General features: G+C 39.6%; 1 protein-coding gene and 1 long non-coding RNA gene across 3 annotated transcripts in view; one reads left to right on the top strand and one right to left on the bottom strand.

Annotated features, from left to right (window-relative positions):
- LOC132391325 (LIM and senescent cell antigen-like-containing domain protein 1) overlaps positions 1–22,728 on the top strand; it is a 96,872-nt gene that overhangs the window by 24,001 nt on the left and 50,143 nt on the right. Inside the window, exon 1 of one of the 2 annotated variants that reach the window (XM_059964365.1) lies at positions 17,900–18,153. The exons of the other annotated variant lie outside the window; for it this stretch is intronic. Within the exon in view, the coding sequence (XP_059820348.1) occupies positions 18,047–18,153 (107 nt within the window). The 5' untranslated portion in view covers positions 17,900–18,046. Of the gene's footprint in view, positions 1–17,899; positions 18,154–22,728 lie in introns of those variants that run through there. 2 annotated transcript variants of the gene reach the window in all.
- The window catches only part of LOC132391327 (uncharacterized), a 29,649-nt gene continuing 11,188 nt past the window's right edge, over positions 4,268–22,728 (bottom strand). Inside the window, exon 3 of the long non-coding RNA XR_009511174.1 lies at positions 4,268–5,415. This is a non-coding gene — a long non-coding RNA (uncharacterized LOC132391327). The remainder of the gene's footprint in view (positions 5,416–22,728) is intronic.

Below are 22,728 nucleotides of genomic sequence, written 5' to 3'. Positions count from 1 at the left end.
TTTTTGCAGGGATCGTTCCTCTGCGACTCCCTGGTCCACACATCCCTCCCCACAGATCTCCCACCTGGCGCTTATCCATGCAAATGTAAGTGCTACATCTGTCCCTACACCTTCTCTCTTACCACCATTCAGGGCTCCAAACAGTCCTTCCAGGTGAGGCAACACTTCACTTGTGAGTCTGTTGGGGTAATCTATTGCATCCAGTGCTCCCGGTGCGGCAGCCTCTACATCGGTGTGACCCGACGCAGATTGGGGGACCGCTTCATCGAGCACCTCCGCTCCGTCCACCACAACAGACAGGATCTCCCGGTTGCCACCCACTTCAACTCTGCTTCACATTCCCATTCATATATGTCCATACATGGCCTCCTCTACTGCCATGATGAGGCCAAACTCAGGTTGGAGGAGCAACACCTCATATACCGTCTGGGTAGTTTACAGCTCCTTGGCATGAACATTGAATTCTCCAACTTCCGATAATTCCCTCCCTCTCCCTTCCCCCATTCCAGTTTCACTGTGCCTCCTCTTCCAGCTGCCTTTCACCTCTCTCATGATTCTGCTTTCTTCTACTACACTTAGTGCTTTCCAGCCTATCCCCTCTCTCACCCCTGGATCTTTCCTCTTACTGGTTTTTCACCTGGCACCTACCAGCCTTCTCCTTCCCACCCACCCCCCACCTTCTTTATAGGGCCCTTGCCCTCTCTTCAGTCCTGACCAAGGGTCTTGGCCCAAAACGTTGACTGCTCGTTTCCACGGATGCTGTCCGACCTGCTGAGTTCCTCCAGTGTGTTGTACGTGTTGCTTTGACCACAGCATCTGCAGTGTACTTTGCGTTTACTATAATCAATTAGACTGAAAGATTGTGAAAAATATTTGCCTTGGAAGGAGTGTACATTAGAGTGGGTGAACCTGAAGCAGCAAGATAAATGGAGAAAGGAGGAATAATGACTTTTTGATCTTCAACATTTTATTCAACAGTTAAAGCCTGAAAGAGTGAAATTCTAAGTCTATAATGATTTGACTTTCAGTTCTAGACATGTTCATTGGCGGTGGTTAACTGTTCGTGTTAAGCTAATCTGGTCTTCAAATGACATGTGCCATCTACACTTCTGCTTATATTCTTCAACCTTATAACTTTTGGGTGCAGAGTACGAATAACCATTCATGCTTCTAAAAGCAATTTTTTTTTGTGACTTTTTCTGATGATGCTTCAGTCATCTGCCAGTACTACTTTCCTTCGCATGTTTGAACTTGTTGCTTTGTTATAATGAAAGCTCTCTTATGGGAATCCAATTTGTATTATGTGGACATTTCTTAAATTCAATCTGAAGACTGCATCCATTAACAAAATTAGATTAGTCACATTTAATATTTTGTTTTAGAGATGGGCATGTACAAATGAATATTTTACTGCAAATGGATCCAATATTGCCTTGGTTATGGGAGGCAGAGGGTAGTGTGGAAGGATGCTCTTTTGATTGGGATAAGTTCTGAAACCTAGATTTTGTTATATACAGTATGTGAATGATTTGTATATGATTGTAGGAAGTTTAGATGGGGAGAAATGTTGTCTCAGACCACAACAGAATCTATATGAGATGCAAATTTTATAGGTAGAATTTAATCTTGCTAAGTGTAAGGTAATGCTTTTTGGGAAGTTAGATATGGGTAGGACATATCCAGTAGATAAACAGAGTTGCCTATGAGCCTAAGTCCATAGTTCCTTGATTGTAGCAATACACTATATGGCATCTTCGTCTTTATCAAGATTGTTTTCTGTTATTTCCTATGCGCAAGTGTAAGATCAAAATAATTGTTACTCCAAATCTGTCGTTACATGGATTTGTCTGGGTGTTCGGGTTTCTTCCAATATCCTAAAAAAATGTTATATTAATTGGCTGTCAATACGTTACCCCTGATGTAGGAGGATGGTTAGAAAACTGGAGGGAATGAATGGGCATGCATGGGATGGTTTACAGGGATATAATTAGAAGAATGAAACTGATGGAAGTTTTCAGAGCAACACACACAACATGCTGGAGGAATTCAGCAGGCGAGGCAGCATCTATGGAAAAGAATAAACAGTCAATGTTTTGAGCTGAGACCCTTCATCAGGACTGGTGTTTCTCCTGTTTGTGAAGTTTTCTGAGAGCAGCCTCAGACTCAATGAGATGAATGCTACCTGTTATGTCAAAGAAATATGATATTCATTAAGATTATTTCAACATACCCCACCACTGTAAGGAGACAGAAAATATTACAGATGCTGAAATCTGGAAAAAAGCAAACAGCTGGAGGGACAATCAACATCTATTGAAGGCAAGGGAAAGTCATCAGCCCTTAGTCCTGGGGTCCATGAACCCCTTGCTTAATGGTATTGGTTCATGGAATTAAAAAACCCTGCCTCAGTGAGTCAACTATTGCTCGACCTGCTGAGTTCCTCCGGCAGTTTATTTGTTTTTTTTGCCCCTTCTCCCTTATGACTGCTACCATTGAGGAAATGTGGAGTTGTACATGGTCTAGACGGTCATATTGGGGCAGCTTTTGCTCTGAGCTCTTGTAAAAATCAGTTAAGTTTTATTATTGTAAAGCTTCCACACAGGCATAAAGTGTTGGTTGTACTGTGGGTCAGATGCATGGAGTTGCATCAAGGTGAGCTTTGATGTTTCAGTCACTATTATATGACCAGAGATGCCATCTGTAGATGGCATGGTCTGAACGCCAATCTCTTTATATGGTTAGTGCTCATAAGGGTAGGTTTAATACACAAGCCAGATAAATTACCATTCTTCCATTTGCAAAACTGAACTGTTTTGGATATTATTTAGAAAACTGATTTCAAAAAAATTGAACCAAACAAGATCTTGTTCATTATTTTGCTGATCTCTTGTAACTTGAAGAAACAATTTCACTTGAATGATTAAGGTGCCGAATGCTGCTGGTCCAAAAGTTAAGTGATTCTTCACTAAATGCTAGCCTGTTTCAATGTATCTGTGGATATTTAATTTACACAGGTGGTTGCAATGAAACCAGCTATTGTGAAGTTAAGCATGGTGTATTGCTGCATTAAGTTTATTGCCAACATAAAGAGAATAATGTCTTTACATTTCTGTTTTAGGATTGTGAACTAAGGTATAATTTTACAGAATTTGGTAAATCAGTAATATCAAATGAAAGCCTTTGGTACATTAATAATTCTCTTAAAATACTTTGTGCTCATTCTTGCAAATGTACACCATTTGGGCTAATGCAGAACAGGAAAAAGATGTTGCTGTGGATAAGTATATTTATAACTACAAGATGAATCATGCCAGGAAATTTTAAAAAATTGTCATTTTTATGTCTTTGGCAGCTGCAATGTCACTTGTTCCTCTCTACTGTACTCCCATCACCCAGTCCAGTCTTCAGAAGTAGATAACAGCTGACATTTCCCATATTTAGTACAATGTCACCGGATGCAATGCTCAGTAAAGTAGGAAGTGGTTTGATATCTAATTTTTGTAATTCTTCTTGCAGATTAGTGGTATGTTGTATTTTAAGTTTCTTTGTAAGTGGTCATCTTGTGAAGAACTCTTGTGAAACTTGTAACTGAACAGTGGAGACAGTAAGTGTTATTAAATATTCACGCTTTTTTCCAGTTGTACATAATTTGTTTTACATTTTGCATCTGCGTATTTCTAATATTAATGCATTTAGGAAGTGCCAGTTAGTCAGCTTCCCTGACCCTCCCATACCATGATCAGCCTAGAACAGTTTAGGAATTTAAGATGATATTCCGTTGAGTTGGAAATTCCTGTCTTGCAGTAATTCCTGTTTAAATTAGCAAAAGGAACCAGGGTTTAAGGTCCTATCCTGCAGGATGGATGAAACAGTCAAGAGGGAGTTTTCCTGGGCCCACCCATTCTCTTTCAACTTTTGTTTGTGGAAAGTTGGTAGTCTACGAGCAAGTGGTTTTTTCTTTAAAGGTGATCTTTCTGTGAGTGAGACAGAACTGGTGCTAGGATAATACTCCAAGAAGCGATGTGTATAGCATTTGAATATTCAAAATATCTTTCTCAGTTATCGCATTAAGCTGTTTTCATTTCAGCTTCTCCTTTCTTAAAACAGGAAGCTTGTATTTTACTTATTTGTGAAGCATGATGCCTTAAGGAGAAATGATTTTATTTGACAATAATGCTTTGGGCAGTTTTTGATTTTGTTGCTGTAATTTTTTAATTATTATAACATCAAATTATATTTTTGGTGGATTGTAGTGCTTCATTAAATACTAATGTATAAATTGGGGTAAGTGCATACCACCTAGAAAAGAAGATTCTTCCCCATAGATTATTTTTCGCAGATGAGATTTGATCTAATCTGCTGTGTGATGCCAATACTTATTGTAATTTAGAAATTATTATATTGATGCTGTATATTGCTTAAATGGAGCATAGAATTTTCACAGCAATTAAATACAGCACCCTATACTCCCCAGCATTCCAAATCAACACTAATTTCTTAAAATCCTTCTACATACAAGTGCACATTTCTCAGCTGTGTTTTGTAAGTGACACTTGTCTTTTATTAGCTCTGCATATCACTCAATCACTGGATGATTCAAGCCATTTCGGAGAAAGCCACAGAGATTTCATCTCTATTTTCTGTCAAACAGCTTCAAGTTAACTGTCAACATAAAGAAAACAGAACAGCAGCAATTACATACAATAGCCTGGCAGGTTATTTTAATGTAGTCCCATCACAGCAAAGGAAATTCAGATCCAGTGCAAATTTTTGGAATGATAAAAGATTATTAATCGACTGGAGTGCATGTCATCACTTGACAAGCCTGACTAGATGGAAGTTTAAAGAATTCAAAGTATACATCCCTGACATTCATCTTCTCCACAGACAGCTACGAAACAAAGAAAACCATGGAACCCATTCAAAGAAAAAACAACAAACTCCCCCCCCCCAACACAAAAAACAAATTGCGAAAATGGCAACAAGAAAGAACATGCAAAAACATATAATATATAAAACACAGTCAAACAGTACATGTTCAGTTCAGCTCAGTGTTCATTATCTGCTGTATGTCTTGGTTCAAAATAGCAACAGATAAGGAGCAACCAGGATCTATAGTCCAATCCTCAAATCCTAGACCCAGAACTTGGGTAACACCCTTCAACAGCATCGAGGGAGACCGTCATGTGCTGATGTCTTCCTCCGGAAGCAGCGAGCGAGAGGCTGGTGGATGGCGCTCAACACTTGCTCCCCTTCCACATTCACCTCAATGTTTTCGATCTTCCTCGGCGCTTTAATCAGCGAGAAATGGTGTCAGTGATGGTTTCTGAGCTCCTTGGTCTCGAGGCCGCTTGCCTTCCCGAACTTTCTCGGAGACAGCAGAGTTTGATGGCGGTTGCTCAATTGATGGTTTGCCTGAAAACACACCATCAAACTGTAAATCACAAGCTCCAACAGTACCAGAACCACATTGAAAGTAAAAGCAGACGTAAAGAAGTGAACGAAACAGTTTCGTGGTCCATCTGGGAGAATATTGCCCATAGAGGCGTTGTTTAACAGCGCCATTTTCAAAGTACAAATATATATCACCATATACAGCCCTGAGATTCATTTTCTTGTGGGCACACTCAGCAAATTTATAGAATAATAACTATAACAGAATCAACAAAAGACTGCCCAACTTAGGCATTTAACCAGATTGCAGAAGTTAATAAACTGCAAATGCAAAAAGAAGAAACAATTATATAAAAAAAAGCAATAAATATCAAGAACATGAGCTGAAGAGTCCTCGAAAGTGAGTCCATTGGTTGTGGGAGCATTTCAATGGTGGGGCAAGTAAATAATTATGCACAAAAAAGAAAAATGTAGTACATGAAATTTAAAAAAATATGATTCCAACCCATGTTCAGAGATATCAGAAATGGTGCATACAAGTAGTCCCCGAGTTGCGAATGTCTGACTTACTGACAACCCGTATTTACGAACCAAGGAAGGAGAACACTGTTCGCCATTTTAAGTCAGATCGCGATGCTATCCACCATTTTAAGTCATTACAGTTGACACTGTGTTGAGTGTTTTACTTTGTATTTGGCTTAAATTTTTCTTAGTAAGATTCACCCTGACCCCCCCCCCCCCCCCCCCCCCCGGTTCTCATTGGTGTTGGCGCAGTGAGATCAGCGCCGGGCTGGAGAATGGAGGTTCTCAAATTCGATCCAGTGAGAGACCGTTCCCGTGCCGGGTTGATGACGATCCAGTGACTCCCATACCATCCGTGCCAGATGTCGAGCTTGTAACTCGACCTCATAAAAAAAAAACATTGCCACCTCCAGTTTAAATTCTCATACGAATATTGTGGAGGATCAAATACCCAAACCCAGCGCAGCCCCCATTTGTCCCATTTAACCTGTCTCAATGCGATTGGACTTTCGGACCTGCGAATTCAGTGCGGTGGTCCTTGGGATCCAGCGGACCTCGGGATCTGGTGGAGCTTGGGACCCGCCACCCGCAGTGTTTCTGTTCCATTGACGGGAAGCGATCGCGATTGAAAATAAGGTGGAAATAATAAAGTGTTTGGAAAGAGGTGAAACAGTCAGTCAACAATTGGAACAATTTTAAAGGATAAAATGAGAATAACGGAGCATGTGAAAGGCCTTGCCCTGATGAAAGCTACAATTATTACTAAGCAACACAGTGGTTTAATTATAGGAATACATACGTTTCTTAAATGTTTATATGCATAGAAAGGTATACCATATACTAAGAGAAATGTTTGAATTGCTGACGCTAAATAATACCGGATGTGCTTGTTCCGACGTACGTACAAATTCGACTTAAAGACGGACTCAGGAATGGAACTCGTACGTAACCCGGGGACTGTCTGTATTGCCTAATTTCAGACATGGAAGAGAAAAATATTTACTGTTTAACTGGCTATGAGGTATGAAATGGAGGACTCATAATAAGAGCAGGCAAAATGAAGTTGGATTGGGCATTTTCAAAGACGTGCTGTGGTTGGATTGTATTTTTGCACGCAGAGCTGCTGGGATTGCAAGCTCTTAATGGTGCTAACATTGGGGCCCCAAGCAGGACAAGTGGGATTGAAGGAGATTAAATCGCAGAATGTGTATTAATGATTCTCATTCTTGGGCTTTGATTGTGTGCAAAGAAAATCATAGGGGTTTTTTGGGTAACAATTTCTGGAAGTCTGCAGTCCCCTGACTTACTGATGGAATTCATACTGTCAACATGCTCTTCTTTCTCAGAAAGCTAGCTGTGGCACTCCAGCTTCCCTGTCAGAAAATCTTGTTACAAAAAATTGAGCTCGAAATGTTTGTACAGAGGGAGTACGGTACTATTGGAGATTCTGTCTTGCAGGGGAAATATTAAACTGAGACTCTCACATGTCTTGGGTAGATTGAAAAGATCCATGTTCTTTGAAGGGAAAGTTAATTCCCCTAATTGGTGACAACATTTATCAATGCTATTTGTTGGAACTTATTCAGTGCAAATTCACTGTCTTGTTACTTATATTACAAATATACTGCAAATGAAATAGGCTGATAATATGAATATTTATTTTCGTTAATCATTTTAAACACCTTTTGGATTAAAGAACATTTGCTTTAATTTGCATGTGGATGGTGCAGTATATGTACAAATTTTCAGTTGTTTATATTACTGGGTTTTAGTTTCAAATAATTGGTCAATGTGGATTTAGTCCATCACGAATAAAGCCCTCCCCACCACTGAGCACATCAGCATGGCGTGTTGTCACAGGAAAGCGGCATCTATCATTGGGGACCCCACCACCCTTCATTCTGCTGCCATCAGGAAGAAGGTACAGGAGCCTCAGGGCTCACACTACCAGATTCAGGAACAGTTATTATCCTTCAGTCATCAAGCTCTTTAAAATAAATATGGACAACATGAGATGAGGAATCCTTGAAAGTGAGTCCATGGGTTGTGGGAACATTTCAGTGATGGGGCAAGTGAGATTATTTCCTTTGGTTGAAGATCCACTATTTATTTAGTTTTGTATTTGCACAGTTTGTTGCCTTTTGCATTCTGGTTGAATGCCCACTTGGTGCAGTCTTTCATTGATTCTATTGTGGTTATTTTTCAATTATAGATTTATCAAGTATGCCTGCAAGAAAGTGAATCTCAGGGTTGTATATAGTGATATAGATGTACTTTGGAGGGACATAAGCAGTTGACATTTCAGGCCAAGACCCTTTAGCGCTGGAAAGAAAGAGGGCAGAAGCCAGAATGAAAGGGTTGATTTCTCTAATTTCTTGTAACCACTCCCATCTGGTCATCCCAATTTTTGTTTTCCCTTATTTCCGTGGCCCCTTTACCCTTTTTCTTTCCTTCCCTCACCCTCGTGACTTGCCCATTACTCACACCTTCCTCCCTCTTTCCCTTTATTCTCTACCATTAGATTCATCTCCAAAGATGCTGCCTGTCCTGCTGAGCCCCTCCAGCAGATTATGTGATACTCCAGGTTCCAGCACATGCAGTCCATCATGTCTCCTCATTCTCTTCATTTAGACTTCAATACAGCGCCCTCTGCTGAAACATTCCCAATATTTCTATAATCAAATATTAGTCTTCTGCATTTAACTCAAAAGTTCAAAAGTACAAAGTAAATTTATTATCAAAATACATCTATATCACCATATACAACACTAAGATTCACTTTCTTGCAGGCATACTCAATAACTCCATAATTGAATAATAACCACAATAGTAGTATATTATTATGTACAGTTGCTTGAAAAGGTTTGTGAACCCTTTGCGATTACCTGGTTTTCTGCATTAATTATTCATAAAATGTGGTCCAATCTTCATCTAAGTCACAATAATCTGCCTAAACTAATAACACAAGAACAATTTTACTTCCTCTCAATACTGAGTACACCATTTAAGCAATCACAGTCCAGGTTCAAAAAAGTATGTGAACCTCTGGGGTAATGGCTTCTACAAAAGCTATTTGGAGTCAGGTGTTCCAATCAATGAATACCGAAGGAGGTGAAAAGGAACCCAGGAGTAACAGCAAAAGACCTGCAGAAATCTTGAACTTGCTAAAGTCTCTGTTCGCGTGTCCGCTAAAGGAAAGCCACTGCACAAGAACGATGTTTATTGAAGGACACACAGAAGAAACCACTGCTCTCCAGAAAAACTTTGGTGCCTGTCTTAAGTTTGCAAAAGACCACCCGGATGTTCCACAATGTTCTGTGGACATTTGAACAAAAGTGAACTTCTTGGCAGAAATTCACACTGCTATGTTTGGAGGAAAAAAGGCACTGCACAGCAACACCAAAACTTCAGGAGAAGGAGCATCACGGTTTGGGGCTGCCTTGCTGCCTCAGGGCTTGGACAGCTTGCAATCATTGAGGGAACAATAAATTCAAAATTATGTCAGACTTTTTACAGGAGAATGTCAGGATAGCAGTCTGTCAGCTGAAGCTTAATAGAAGTTGGATAATGCAACAAGGGAATGATCTGAATCACACAAGTAAGTCAATAACAGAATGGTTTAAAAAGATGACAATTTGTGTTTTGTAATGTCAGTGTCCACACCTCTACCCATTTGAGATGCTGTGGCATGACCTGAAGAGCACAGTTCATGCAAAGTATCCCAGAAATACGGATGAACTGAAATAGTTTTGTACGGAGAAATGGTCTAAAATACCCTCTCACCTTTGTGCAGGCCTGATCAATGGCTGTAGGAACTGATGTTGGCAGAGATTATTGCTGCGAAAGAAGGTTCTACCAGTTATTAAATACAAGGCTTTACATGCTTTCTCCAGTCTGGACTATGGATGATTAAACAGCATGTTCAATAAAAACATGAAAAGTACATTTGTTTTTGTGTTATTAGTTTAGGCAGATTGTATTTGTGAATTTGATGAAGATCAGACCACATTTTGAGTAATTAATGCAGAAAGTCAGGTATTTATAAAAAGTTCACAAACCCTTTCTTGCACCACTGAGTTGCATTCAGTATTGAGTTGGAGTATATAGCTAAGGGAAGATTTAATGTTTCAGTAATATTTAAATAATATTGTAAATATATTGTATGATTAAGCATTCTTCGTTGCTTCCATTGTTCATTATGGGTTATATATAAAAGTACGTGAATGGCATATGTCATCTCGCCGCCATGTCACATTTGTGCACCTCACTGAAGTAAAAACAAAACATTCATGTTCTTCCGGGCTCCCATGTTTTTCTTTCAGTTAGTTTTTGGAGTTATAAAAGATGACATTTCTTTTCTCCCCATGGATGCTGCTTGACTAGCTGAGTTTCTCTGGCAGATTGTTAATTGCTTTGTTCTGTAGCGGTGTTCATCAGGTTGAACTTAAATGATTAATTTGACGATATGTCTGTCCCATTTAGCACTATATATGCAATAAGAATTAATGTCATGAGGTTGTACAAGGTCCTACCAGAACTTAGTGAATCCAATTATTTGAAATTTAAAAATCAAACTGCTGGCGAAGCGCAAGTTCAAGGAGAGTCTGGGCAAGCAAAAGGATCAAAGGGTTCCTGCCTGAAACGTCGACTGTACTCGTTTCCATAGATGCTGCCTGGCCTGCTGGGTTCCTCCAGCATTTTGTCTGTGTTTCAGGTAGTGACACAGTACTAAACCTGAGAGTTTAGGCGAATGATGGCCAGTATAGAGGCACAAGAAGGGGATGAAATGGGGTTTGATGCGTGATAGGTGGAAGTAAGCGAGGTGGTGCTGAAGAGCCAAATGAGTCTGGTCATTCACATCACTTTTGCTTTCCAATCCTCACCCTGGGCTCCCCTCCCCAGCTCCTTTTATGCTTTCTTCTGAGACCACTCCCTCTGCGTGACTCCCCGGGCCACTCATCCCTTCCTTTGGCACTTTCCCCTGTAACCATAAAAGGTGCAACACTTGCCCCTAAACCTCCCTTACTACGTTCAAGGCAGGAAACAACCTTTCCGGTTTCTTGTTGGTCTTCTCCAAACCCTACATACTGCATTTGATGGTTTCTGTGGCCTCTATATTTCAAAGGTTCAAAGATCCAATTTAATTTCAGAGAAGTGTATACAATATACATCATGAAATGCTTTTTCTTTACAAACGTCCATGAAAACAGAGAAGTGCCCCAAAGAATGAACGACAGTTAAATGTAAGAACCCCAAAGTGCCCCCCCAGCTCCCCTCCCTCTCGCAGGTAAACGGCAGCAAATAACGATCTCCCCCCCCCCCACTAGCAAAAAAAAGCATCAGCACCCATCACTGAGCACTCAAGCATGAACAAAGCAATAACAAAGACACAGACTTCACTTTACCCCAAAGACTTCACGTTTTACCCGGCATTCAATATACCACAGGCTCGCTCTCTCTCTCTCCCTAATAAGGGAGAAGGAGCTTCTCCCATTTTTTTCCCTAGTGAGGTGCAAACATGGACCATATGGCAGTTTTACAGAGCTCTGTGCATTGGTCATCTTGAAATTCCATTTGCATGCCACTGCAGATCCCCGTTTCCATTCTGACCTGACTGAATCTGTCTTCACTTCTGTTACAGTGAAGCCGATTGCAAACCAGAACCGCACCTCGTATTCCCAAATGTTCCTACCATTATGTTGCCTTTATCTCAATGGGATGAACATTGAATTACAGGTAACTCACTCCCCTCTGTGTTTCTTTCCGTTCTACAACTCTACCTAGGCTCTCTCTCCCTTTCTTCACATTCTCACCCATCTGCTCATTGCCCCTAGCACCTATCTACTGGAATTTCTTCTCCCTTTGCATCTCCTTTTCTGTCTTCTTTGCCCCATCTGCCTTTTATCCTCCTACCTGTCAGCCCCTGTCTTTCCCCTCTTTCTTGCTGGCTGTATTTCCTCTGAACTCTTAGTCCTGATCCAGCGTCAGAACCTGAAATAACGTCTATTCCTCTTACACCCATTGCTGAATTTTTCTAGCAGTATTTCTCAATACAGATTCAACATGGATAGAAAACTGGTTGGCAGATAGAAAGCAAAGGGTAGCAGTGAATGGGTGTTTCTCGGACTGGCTGGAGGTGACTAGTGGGGTACCACAGGGCTCTGTATTGGGACCACAGCTCTTTACGATTTATGTCAATGATTTAGATGAGGGCATTGAAAACTATATCAGCAAGTTTGCTGACGATACTAAACTGGGTGGCAGTGTGACATGCGAAGAGGACGTTAGGAGAATACAGGGAGACTTGGATAGGCTGGGTGAGTGGGCAGATACTTGGCAGATGTCATTCAATGTGAATAAATGTGAAGTTATCCACTTTGGAAGCAGGAACAAGAGGGCAGAGTATTGTCTGAACGGTGTCGAGTTAGGTAAGGGAGAAATGCAAAGAGACCTAGGAGTCCTAGTTCACCAGTCAATGAAGGTGAATGAGCAAGTGCAACAGGCAGTGAAGAGGGCAAATGAAATGTTGGCCTTTATTACAAGGGGAATTGAATACAAGAGCAAGGATGTACTTTTGCATTTATACAGAGCCCTGGTGAGACCACACCTGGAATATTGTGTACAGTTTGGTCTCCAGGTTTAAGGAAGGACATTCTGGCAGTTGAGAAAGTGCAGCGTAGATTCACTAGGTTGATTCCTGGGATGGCAGGGCTGTCTTACGCAGAGAGATGGGAGAGATTGGGCTCGTACACGCTGGAATTGAGGAGATTGAGAGGGGATCTGATTGAAACGTTTAAGATAATTAAAGGATTTGATAGGATTGAGGCAGGAAATATGTTCCAGATGTTGGGAGAGTCCAGTACCAGAGGGCATGGATTGAGAATAAGAGGTCAGTTATTTAAAACAGAGTTGAGGAAGAGCTTCTTCTCCCAGAGAGTTGTGCAGGTGTGGAATGCACTACCTTGGAAGACGGTGGAGGCCAATTCTCTGGATGCTTTCAAGAAGGAGCTAGATAGATATCTGATGGATAGGGGAATCAAGGGATATGGGGACAAGGCAGGGACTGGGTATTGATAGTGAATGATCAGCCATGATCTCAGAATGGTGGTGCAGACTCGAGGGGCCGAATGGTCTACTTCTGCACCTATTGTCTATTGTCTATAGCATCTGCAGTCTCCTCCATCTCCCAGTGGGAATTTATATGCTTGAATCCCAGTTATCTATGCAGGAAAATAGTTTGCTTGGGGTTTGCATTCTTTGGATTTGGAAGTACTGTAGGAGTCAAACATTGATAAGTGGCTAGTTGTACCACCAGTTCAGTGGTACAAGGAATAAGGACTTATTGTCCAGAATGGTCTCATACGATTCTGTCACATTTCACAGGAGAAGAACTTAAAAACAGATGAGATGGCAATAATGGACATTGTTTTTATGCTGTTTCAGAACTGCATACCTGTCTTTTACAAAAATGCTGCATAAATGTGAACCAGCTGATTATAGAAAGGTAAAGCAAATTTCCTTTTGTTCAGTTTTCATTTTGGGAGCCCATTGTTCTGTGTCTCTTGAAAGACAATGTATAAAATTGAATAAGGGTTATCTGTAAAATGTTATAATTAAATTAAAGATTGGTGTATTGCTTTTAGAAGTCCAACATTATTTCAGTGTTGTTTTTAAACATAATATATATTTTTTAAAATATTATATTTTTAAACATAATATACTCGCCCGCTACTGACACCCAGCATTGCCTTCTACAAAAAGGTGTGACGTAAATGTTAGTTAGCTTGTGCGGAGCTAGGCAAGTTTTAACAGATTGAAGTACACCATGGTATGTACTTTGCATATCTCTGCATTCCTCCTCTTATCAAGAGCAAAGTAATTTGATTTGCCAAGTATGTACAAAAATTGTTATGCACACAATTGTCCTATTAGAAGGTTATTTTGTACTTCAAGATGTTTCAAAGTATTTTATAGCAAGTACTATGAATACTCGGAAGTATAGTCTCTGTTTTGATGTAGGAACGCAGCCCAGTGTGGCAGTTGATTTTTCGTCTTTAAGTTTTTGTAAAGTGCCTTGAACTGAGAACCCTCTGATTTGGTGAACTACACCATGAATAACTTCAAAAATGTTGCACTTATAAAGTGATGATTATATGTCTATCAATTATTAAATCACAGTTTGAAGTCTAGTGAGGACAGAGACTGCATAGTCATTCATTATAATTGGATTTACATATCTGACATAACATGCAGTTTTGCCTCTTTGGAGAATTATTATTTTAATACAGAGGATACCGGTTAATTGAGACACATCAGAACCAGTACAATTTGTCCCAATTATGTGGCTACCCCAATTAGTTAAAGTATAAAAGAGACAAACTGCCTTTAACTGAGTAACAAATTATATACTTAAATGAAATAGAGGAAAAAAGGAACACTGCCAATACAATGCTATAAAACTGTGTATTAGTGCCTAATTGTCATTGACTGAGGAATGCGTCCAGTGTACCTGAACGTTGCCACATTCTTTGGATTGACTGTAAATGAACAAAATCAGCGCAGACACCTAGTGTAGATAATGGACTGTCTTCATACCATGCTATCAATGATTGCATCCTCCATATCTTCATTTACATTGTAACATTCAAGAAAATTGTTGATACCCTCAAATTCTTTATGTCCTACCTTGTTGAATTAGTGAAATTGTTTCATTTTCATTCCCAGCCGTTTTTTGTATCTCCAAGCCTGAATGCTTAAAATGACAATGAGCAAAATAGTTCTGAATTGTCTTACTGCTTATTTCTTGCGAGTATCAATGTCAAAAATCACTGCCTTTTGAACGCAAATGAGACTATTTAAAAACCCCAGCTATTTTCTTGATTAATTTTTGTTATTTAAGGATTGTTCCAAATAACCTGGTGACCCAGTTAACCAAAATCCACCATATTAATATTTAAGTTTTTTGGTCAGTAGTTACAAAGCTGATCACAATATTTTCAGCGGTCAGGAACAATTGCTTTATAAAGGATATCAGCTTTCTAAAGAAATATTATATTGTTACCGGTGGAATTGGCCATCTCTTTCCATTTTTGTAATGCTAGTTGTTAATATGCCAGCAGATCTATCATTGCAAGAATTTGTCGGACAACTGCAAGTTTTCCTAAATACTTTCAGCATTTGCATAATTGTGCTTTTTTAAATGAAGGTTCAGTTGAAATTTGCTTGAAGTTATGGTTACACTGAATTTGAGGTGCACGCGTTCCATTTGATTTGATCACTGATGACAAAATGACTTTTTAAGTTAATATAAAGTTCAATCAAATAAATCATTGACTTAATTCAGTAAAAATAAAATTAAAGTCTTTAGAAGATAAAGTATAACTTCAAGGTGTTCAGTTTCATTGCTACTCATAAGGAGGGAACGTGACCTTATAGGTTAAACTTGAAGAAATAAGTAACATAATTTCTTCTGCGGGAGTTTACTGCTTCCTCATCATCACACTTGTGATTCTAGCTGCTTCACTCTCCATTCCACTTTTATCATTCTCCTTTTGCTCCATTCTCCATAGCACTTCTTGGCTTCCTGTTACTCCTCTAATCTTGTGGAAACCTGAGTGTGACCATGTGCTGTGCACCACAAGTTTACAGTACCGCAGCCACGATCTGATTGGAACATTCACTAAACATTCCACTTTCAAAATCTTAGCAACAGTCCTTTGATTCAGTCCTCGCCATAGAATTTTCAACAGCTGGCTGTCTGTTCAGTCAGTTCTCCTGTCATTACCTTGATGACCAAGCTTCTATTCAAACAATTGCTTACTCAACTGAGCCACTCCTGCAAGGCAGTTTCATCTCTGCTTCCTTAATCCAGTGGAAGTTAAGTCATTCACTACCTTGATCCACAAAACACTCTCAGACCCTGCTCTGGTCTGCAAAGATAGCTCATTACAACAGGGTTATCCTGGAGTACAAGGTAACCCCCAAATTTAGCTGTTTTCTTCTAAAGAATTGCTTTTCCCCTCCCTTAAACCTTCATGGAAACTCTTACATTTCAATACTGAGACCACCTAATAACCCTCTCTTGTACTGTATTTCTATCTTTTAGTCCCTTTCAGGTATTTTTTTCAGCCACATACAGCAATCTGACAAACTTAGATCTTTCTCTAGTTTCTTTCATATGTGCTGTCTTGTCTACTCAATGCCTGAGGCACAATTGCTGATCACCAAGCTTTCTTTTCTGGTCCCCATGTTAGCAGATATTGCAAAAAAGCTTATCATGAAGTGAACCTCTACCATTCAAACCTGCTGTCATCAACCCAGCCTCAAAACAAAACTGTCCATTAGATCCTTTCTGTCCATGCTAACCTTCTGCATTCCCAGTCTCTATTGCAGCATCCCAAATTTGCATCCAGGTTTCCAGGAGCTTGATGCGTCTCTCCAATCAGATTTTCAGACCTCTCACAATAACAAAATCACGAGTGTCAAAGCCACTGATACCAACTTTCATAGTTTTAACAAAAGTAATTGCCCCTTTTCCATGTTTCTGCAGCTTTTCACATGATCCACCACTCCTTCCCACACTGAGCTTCTGGTTATGATGGCACCTACTGGTTCCTTTCTTCTCACTTCAGTCATAGCTAGAGCATCAACCACAGTGGCTTCTTCCATGGCATTTTTCCTTGATCCCCCTCAAATAGCTTATCTTTCTCCGTTATCCTTCATCAATGTAAGTTGAAACATCTTAGTTTCCATATGCATCCTGGAAACACCCAGATCTCATGGTTAGTTGTTGTTGCCTTCATAGCTTCAATGCCAGTGAACAGCATAGTATTGGATGAACAAATGTACCCCAACTACATATCGGGAAAACCAAAGCCATGACATTTTTTAACTCCCATTCTGCAAGTTCTCTTTCATGGTGACTAACATAATCCCTTTGTTCCTTTCACAATTAATTCTGAGATCTGTTACCTTTCGCACATGCTGCACCATCGCTCAGAATACCAATTTTAACCACAAAAATACTACTTGACTCCATCTGTCTTAACACCTCTGGCAGTGAATATCTTATTTGTACTTATCTTTACTATCTCCAAAGTTTAACTGTTCGAGTACACTCCTGGCCAAGTTCCTGATGGCAGATTTTGTGATGGTGGATGCAGTGCCACTTTTCACTCACTAAGTTCTGGACTTAGTAGCAATCGCTGCATGTTCAGGGGCTTCCTGGATGCCAGCAGTTCCTGTCAGATCCCAGGGCTATCACTGAAAAAATTTCAGCCCAATACTTCCTATGTAAAATTTTCTTTGATAGTAGACTTGTTTGTGAAGGAACTTGGGACATTTCACCATATCAAGAAAGAGTAGAAAAACTAATTGATTTTTTGTTTGTGTTCAGCTTTAAACATCTGCATAAATGTTAACGTGTCAGAACCCAAATGAATGCTGCTAGGTGGTGAAAACTCCCCTGTGAACTAGGGGTTAAATGTCTTGCAAAAGTATGGTTGTGCAAAGCGGAGCATTTGCCTGTATGGACTTGTGTGGTCAATCCTTGCATTAATTCAGTTGGTTTGTTCATAAATAAGATCTGTAAATGGACACAAAAAAACTTGTAGTTACAACACAGTGTTGCGCAAAGCTGTTCTTTCTTTGGAGGCAGTTTTACAGCAGAAGTATCTGCCAGTCCTGACACATTCATTCCTTTACCTCTCTGTTCAAGGGGTGGGGAGATGAGATCTTGTACTGAAGGTGGAGACCTTTTTTTTTGTAACTAGAGAGTTTGAATAAAAATGTGAGAAAATCACTGGATAGGGCCACGTCATAATTTGTAATCCTGTTGATTTCTTCTGTGTGCAGATGACGGATGGCTTGCATATGCACTCATAGGTTAGAATGACTATGCTTGTGCAAGTTTCAGGAAAAAAAATTAAGTGCCCTTGTTAGAAGGGCGTGTTCATATGAAAGTCAGGAACCAATGCAATAACAGATTGCATATCAGTATTGCTGCAGGTGTAGGCATTGTGACGAATATCAGCTGAAATGTGGGGCTGGGCTACTAATTCAGGTATTTTTCAGAAAAGTTCCCGAAAGTTGCTGTAGTTGCTTTAGCTGCACCACACACCACATACCTGACATGAATTTGCTACAGTTGAAAGAGCTTTCGCAGTCTGATCTATATCGAAGACGGCAAGAGCGTCATGACAGCTTTGGAACTGCTGGCTTAGAGACAACAAAGTTAAGGTATGTACAGTATGTGTTGATTATTAACCTCAACTGGCATTTCTTTTGAAAAGAAAGAAACTATATTCCTAACTTGCATTTATTAATGCAGCCAGTCTGAAATTGGTTGTCTTCTTACCTTGAGGGGCAGAGATGCACAATATCAATAGAAATTCATTGTTAAGCATATGCAGGTGTATACAAGTTTTAAGTAACATTTGGATCTTAACATATGTGTTCTTTTGGGCAACAAGGACAGATAGGGTATCTTTGAGAGTCAGTAGATTTGAATAGAATGTTACCAAAATGCTTAAATTAATATCAATCTAAAATCTCAATTGTAAAATGAAGTTAAATTTTCTATTGCAGTTACCATTTTTGGCTCTGCCTTTTGAGATCTCCATTGTCTCAAAATATTTTAGTTCTATCTACCTCCACTGTGTTGTGTGAGAGGGAAAGAGATGTGACAGCAGGAGTGCTTTCAGTGTAATGCAAGAACGTCTTTTAAATCATTTCAACCATCCTATTTAATTTAGTTCCTATTTACACATTTAAATTCCTTTGACTATCCATTATCAGTTGCTGAATGCAATACTTGCAGATGTCACTGTTTATGTGTAGATTTTAGTTTTTAAAAAAATGACTTGTGGAATGTGCCTGAGGGGACAATGATGAGTGCAGTTTTCATTTCTCTGCAAAAGCTGAAGGTCACTGTTTGAACTATAAGCCGAAGGCTAATAAATCTGATGAATTTGCTCCATATGGAGGTTCATTTTTGTTAGCAAAAAGGTGAAGGGTCTTTTTTAAACATCACAAATATGTTTATATGATATAATTTAAAAAAACTTAACTATTTTGTGTTGAAACTACAATATCTTGAAAACTATTCAGCCCCTAACCCCATGTTCACATAAATGAGTATTATGACCAGGGGTTTTGATTAATTTAACTGAGAATTTTTGCTTGTGAATCACATGCTCCTTTATTCACAATGGTCCCCCAACCCAAAAAGATAAATGAGGAAAATGGCAGAGCATGATAAACTACAAGTTTGAAAACTGAAATGTCAGTAGTTCAAAACTATTCATCCACCTTTGCTCAGTACTTAGTTGAACCACCACTCATAGCTATTACATCCAGAAGTCCTTTTAGATAAGTCAGCATGATGGAGCAAGATTTGCCCTTCTTGCAAAATTGCTCAAGTCATGCTAGGTTAGTTGGGGATCGGCGGTGGACAGCAATCTTGAGGTTTTGCCAGTGATGTTTGATTGGGTTCAGGTCAGGACTCTGACTGGGCCACTCAAAGACATCAATTGTCTTTGTTTGTACCCACTCCATGGTTGCTCTGGCAGGGTGCCTTTGGATTGTTGTCCTGCTGAAAGATGAACTTCCTCCCCAGTTTTAGCTTTCTGGCAGAGACTAGCAGATTTTTATCCAGGATCTCTCTATATTTAGCAGCATTTATCTTCCAATTAATCCTGACCAGATTTCCAGTCCCTGCTGCTGAAAAGCATCCCCATGGCATGATGTTACCTCCACCATATGTTACAGTGGGGATGGCTGATGCATTGTATTAGATTTATGCCACACATACTGCTTAATGTTTAGGCCATGCAACTACAAGGCCTTCCACAAGATTGTGGAGCCATGAACTTTATCTCCAATAGCAGCCATTGGAGCTGCAGCTCACTCAGACCGACTGTTTCATCACAGTAGCCTATCTTAAGAGTGCCATTCTTCTCTGGTGACTTAAGTCTAGAGGGACAATCCCCGAGGCTGTGGTTTCATGTTTTTCCCACTTTTTCAAGATGGGCTTCACTGAGCTCCCATTACGTTCAGTGCCTTTGAGATGGTCTTTCCCAGATTTATCATTTCCCTGATTTGCCTTGAGTGCTCTTTTGTCTTCACTTTGATTTGGTCTGTTGGACCTTTCAGAGAGAGGAGGTATTTACAGTATTTTTATGAATCTATTAGAAATGGGTGATATGATCTTCCAGTTTACTACATCAACTATTTGGGTGAGTTGGTAAGGTAATACATTGCACCTAAGGAAAGCTACAAAGCAGATGAATACTTTATCGGCCTCACAATTTTGTTCTTAAACTTTTAGTGACAGGCTTTGGATTTTTTCTTTTGATTTAGCATGGTGCACAATGTGATTAGCTCAAAAAATCCTCCTTCAATACATTTAAATTTAGAAAATTAGACAGTAAAATGTGAAAATTGTGGGGGCTGAATACTTTTTCAAGGCACTGCATTCCCAATCTTCAATTAGCCATCTCATTGTGGTAATGTTTTATCTCGGTCATGCCTAATAACTTTTTTAATTTAACATTTTTCTGCATCTTTTATAACTTCTGTAAATTTGTAGATTTTTGTTCCTGCCCAAAAATGTAAATCACTTTGTTTTGTTAACACACACAACATATCAAAATTAAAACTACTTTGAGAATGAGACGAGCTTTTACACTGAAGATGGTATTTACAAAGGTAAAAGACTTGATTTGAGAGTCTTAATTGTATTTGTGATATGCATTCCTATTTTCATTCCTAATGAAAAAGAAAGTAAACATTTCATTTCAAACGAAGGGTCTTCAACAATCAAGTGTCTGAAACATTAGCTGTTTTTTACACAGGCACTGCCTGACCTGCTGTGTACTTCCATTGTTTTCTATTTTTAATTCATTAATTATTTTTTGTATAGATTAAGTGAAGTGGTGGGGAGAGGTCTATACATCTCTATTAGTTTTAAACTTATAAAGCAGATAGTGGCCATTTAATGTGGCTCCTGCATTAGCCATTATGAAACCAAACCAAACTGTACCTTTTTCCACGTTATTTTCATGTCATTCGGCACTACATAAAAGAATGGAGCTGCTTGATGAAGTTTAAAATTGATACATACCCTCAGTTAACTGATTTTTTCAAAGCTTGAAGTTAGGTTTATCAAACACAAAATGCCATTTTTAGGTTGAAGGAGAAAACATTTTCCCTTCATTTCATACTTAACCCCCGGTGAAAAGAGGGGCGAAACCTAAGTGCTCTTTTTCCACATGCAAACCTTGGTCATTTCCTTTCGTCGTTGCACTCTGACAATTAGCATTTGTTTCCCAATCTCACTTTATTTACCTGTGCACAGTCCTGCCTCTGCCACTGAAATGTTCTAAAACTTCTGCTCAGAATTGTCAATATTATGCAAATATTGACTAATTGAAGTCTTGTGCACTTTCTAATATCTAATTTGTGTACATAGATTAAAATTACCAAACATGGTACATTCTTACAAGAATTAATAACCAATAAAGACTCTACGAGAAGGCCAACAATAGATTAATTTTTGTAGAGTCATTGTCCAATAGTGTGTACTTCATTTGCATCTTTATCCTGCCCTGTCTGTTCATGTCCTTTGCATTTCATGCCATCAAAGGAGTTTATTCTTCCACACTGTATTAACCCTTGCTATGCTGCAGCTTATATATTCCTCTGTTTTGTTCTGGGAAAAGCACCGTGACCTTAGGCTAAGTTTCAGTAACATTGTTCATGGAACTCCATCCGGGGTGGTTGGTTGCTGGACATGATAGAAATGTCTGTTCTTCGAGCCATTACTAAGTAGAGTGACCTCAAAACTACAACTAGTAGAAACAAAGCCTCCAGTGGCAACTTTACTATGGAGTTGCCCCAAACACCACCCCCACCCTCAGCAGGGATTTGAGCTAGCGGGGCCTCCGTTAGATGTCTGTCTGTTTGACAGATGGAGGAGGAGTGCAGATGGTGAGCACATGGAACATCCCAACACTATCCCGTGCTGAGATTGTTCTGTTGCATAGTTCAGAGTGTAGTGAGTTATTGTGAGAGCCAGTGGGAGCATTTCTGGCCACTTTAATCCAGTTTTCTCACAAAAGTTATCCAATCTGTTTTTCTAGGACTACATTCAGTTCCTCAATTGATTGTGGGTGTATGGGCAAGTGAAATGATGTTTACATTGCAAAGCTCGTGTCACTTTGCCAGTAAAATATGGGCCATTGGTACTTTATCTTAGGGATCCCAAATTAGGAATAAATTCTTGTAATAAAAGTTTAGCAACTGTTACAGCAGCATTTCTACAAGTTGAATGGGGTTTCTACCCATCAAGGGAAAAAAAAACATACAATAGCTAGTACGTAGTTGTAACTAATACTTTTTGGTAACTGTATTCAAAGTCCTTTTGGAGAAGCACAAATGGACTCCAGGGTAAGGGCCTGGTAGTGGCAGATACGGCTGTGTTTGTGGCAGATCATTCCATGGTTGAGAATCCTAGCACATGCCACGTTTTTGTTTACCTGCCCATCTATCCATTCACCCAGCAATTCATCCGCTCAACAAGCCACCTACGGGCTCTTCCAGCCCAGCAACCCACCCACAGGCCATTCCCAATGAGCCATACCGTCCAGCAATGTCTGACAGATGCACATGCAGAGCTTGAGAGAACATGTATGTTCCTCTGGGAGGCAGGTCCAAGAATACCATTTGCCTTGTTGGGTGAAAGTGAACAAATATTGGGAGTTTGGTTGGATTGGGATGGCGAAAACTGCTCTACATGGTGGTGACTATCATATG

Source organism: Hypanus sabinus, chromosome 3 (assembly GCF_030144855.1).
Source record: "Hypanus sabinus isolate sHypSab1 chromosome 3, sHypSab1.hap1, whole genome shotgun sequence".
In the NCBI taxonomy this organism is placed as follows: domain Eukaryota; kingdom Metazoa; phylum Chordata; class Chondrichthyes; order Myliobatiformes; family Dasyatidae; genus Hypanus; species Hypanus sabinus.
The sequence above is the reverse complement of the archived record's forward strand: the minus strand, read 5'-3'. Positions and strand labels throughout refer to the sequence as shown.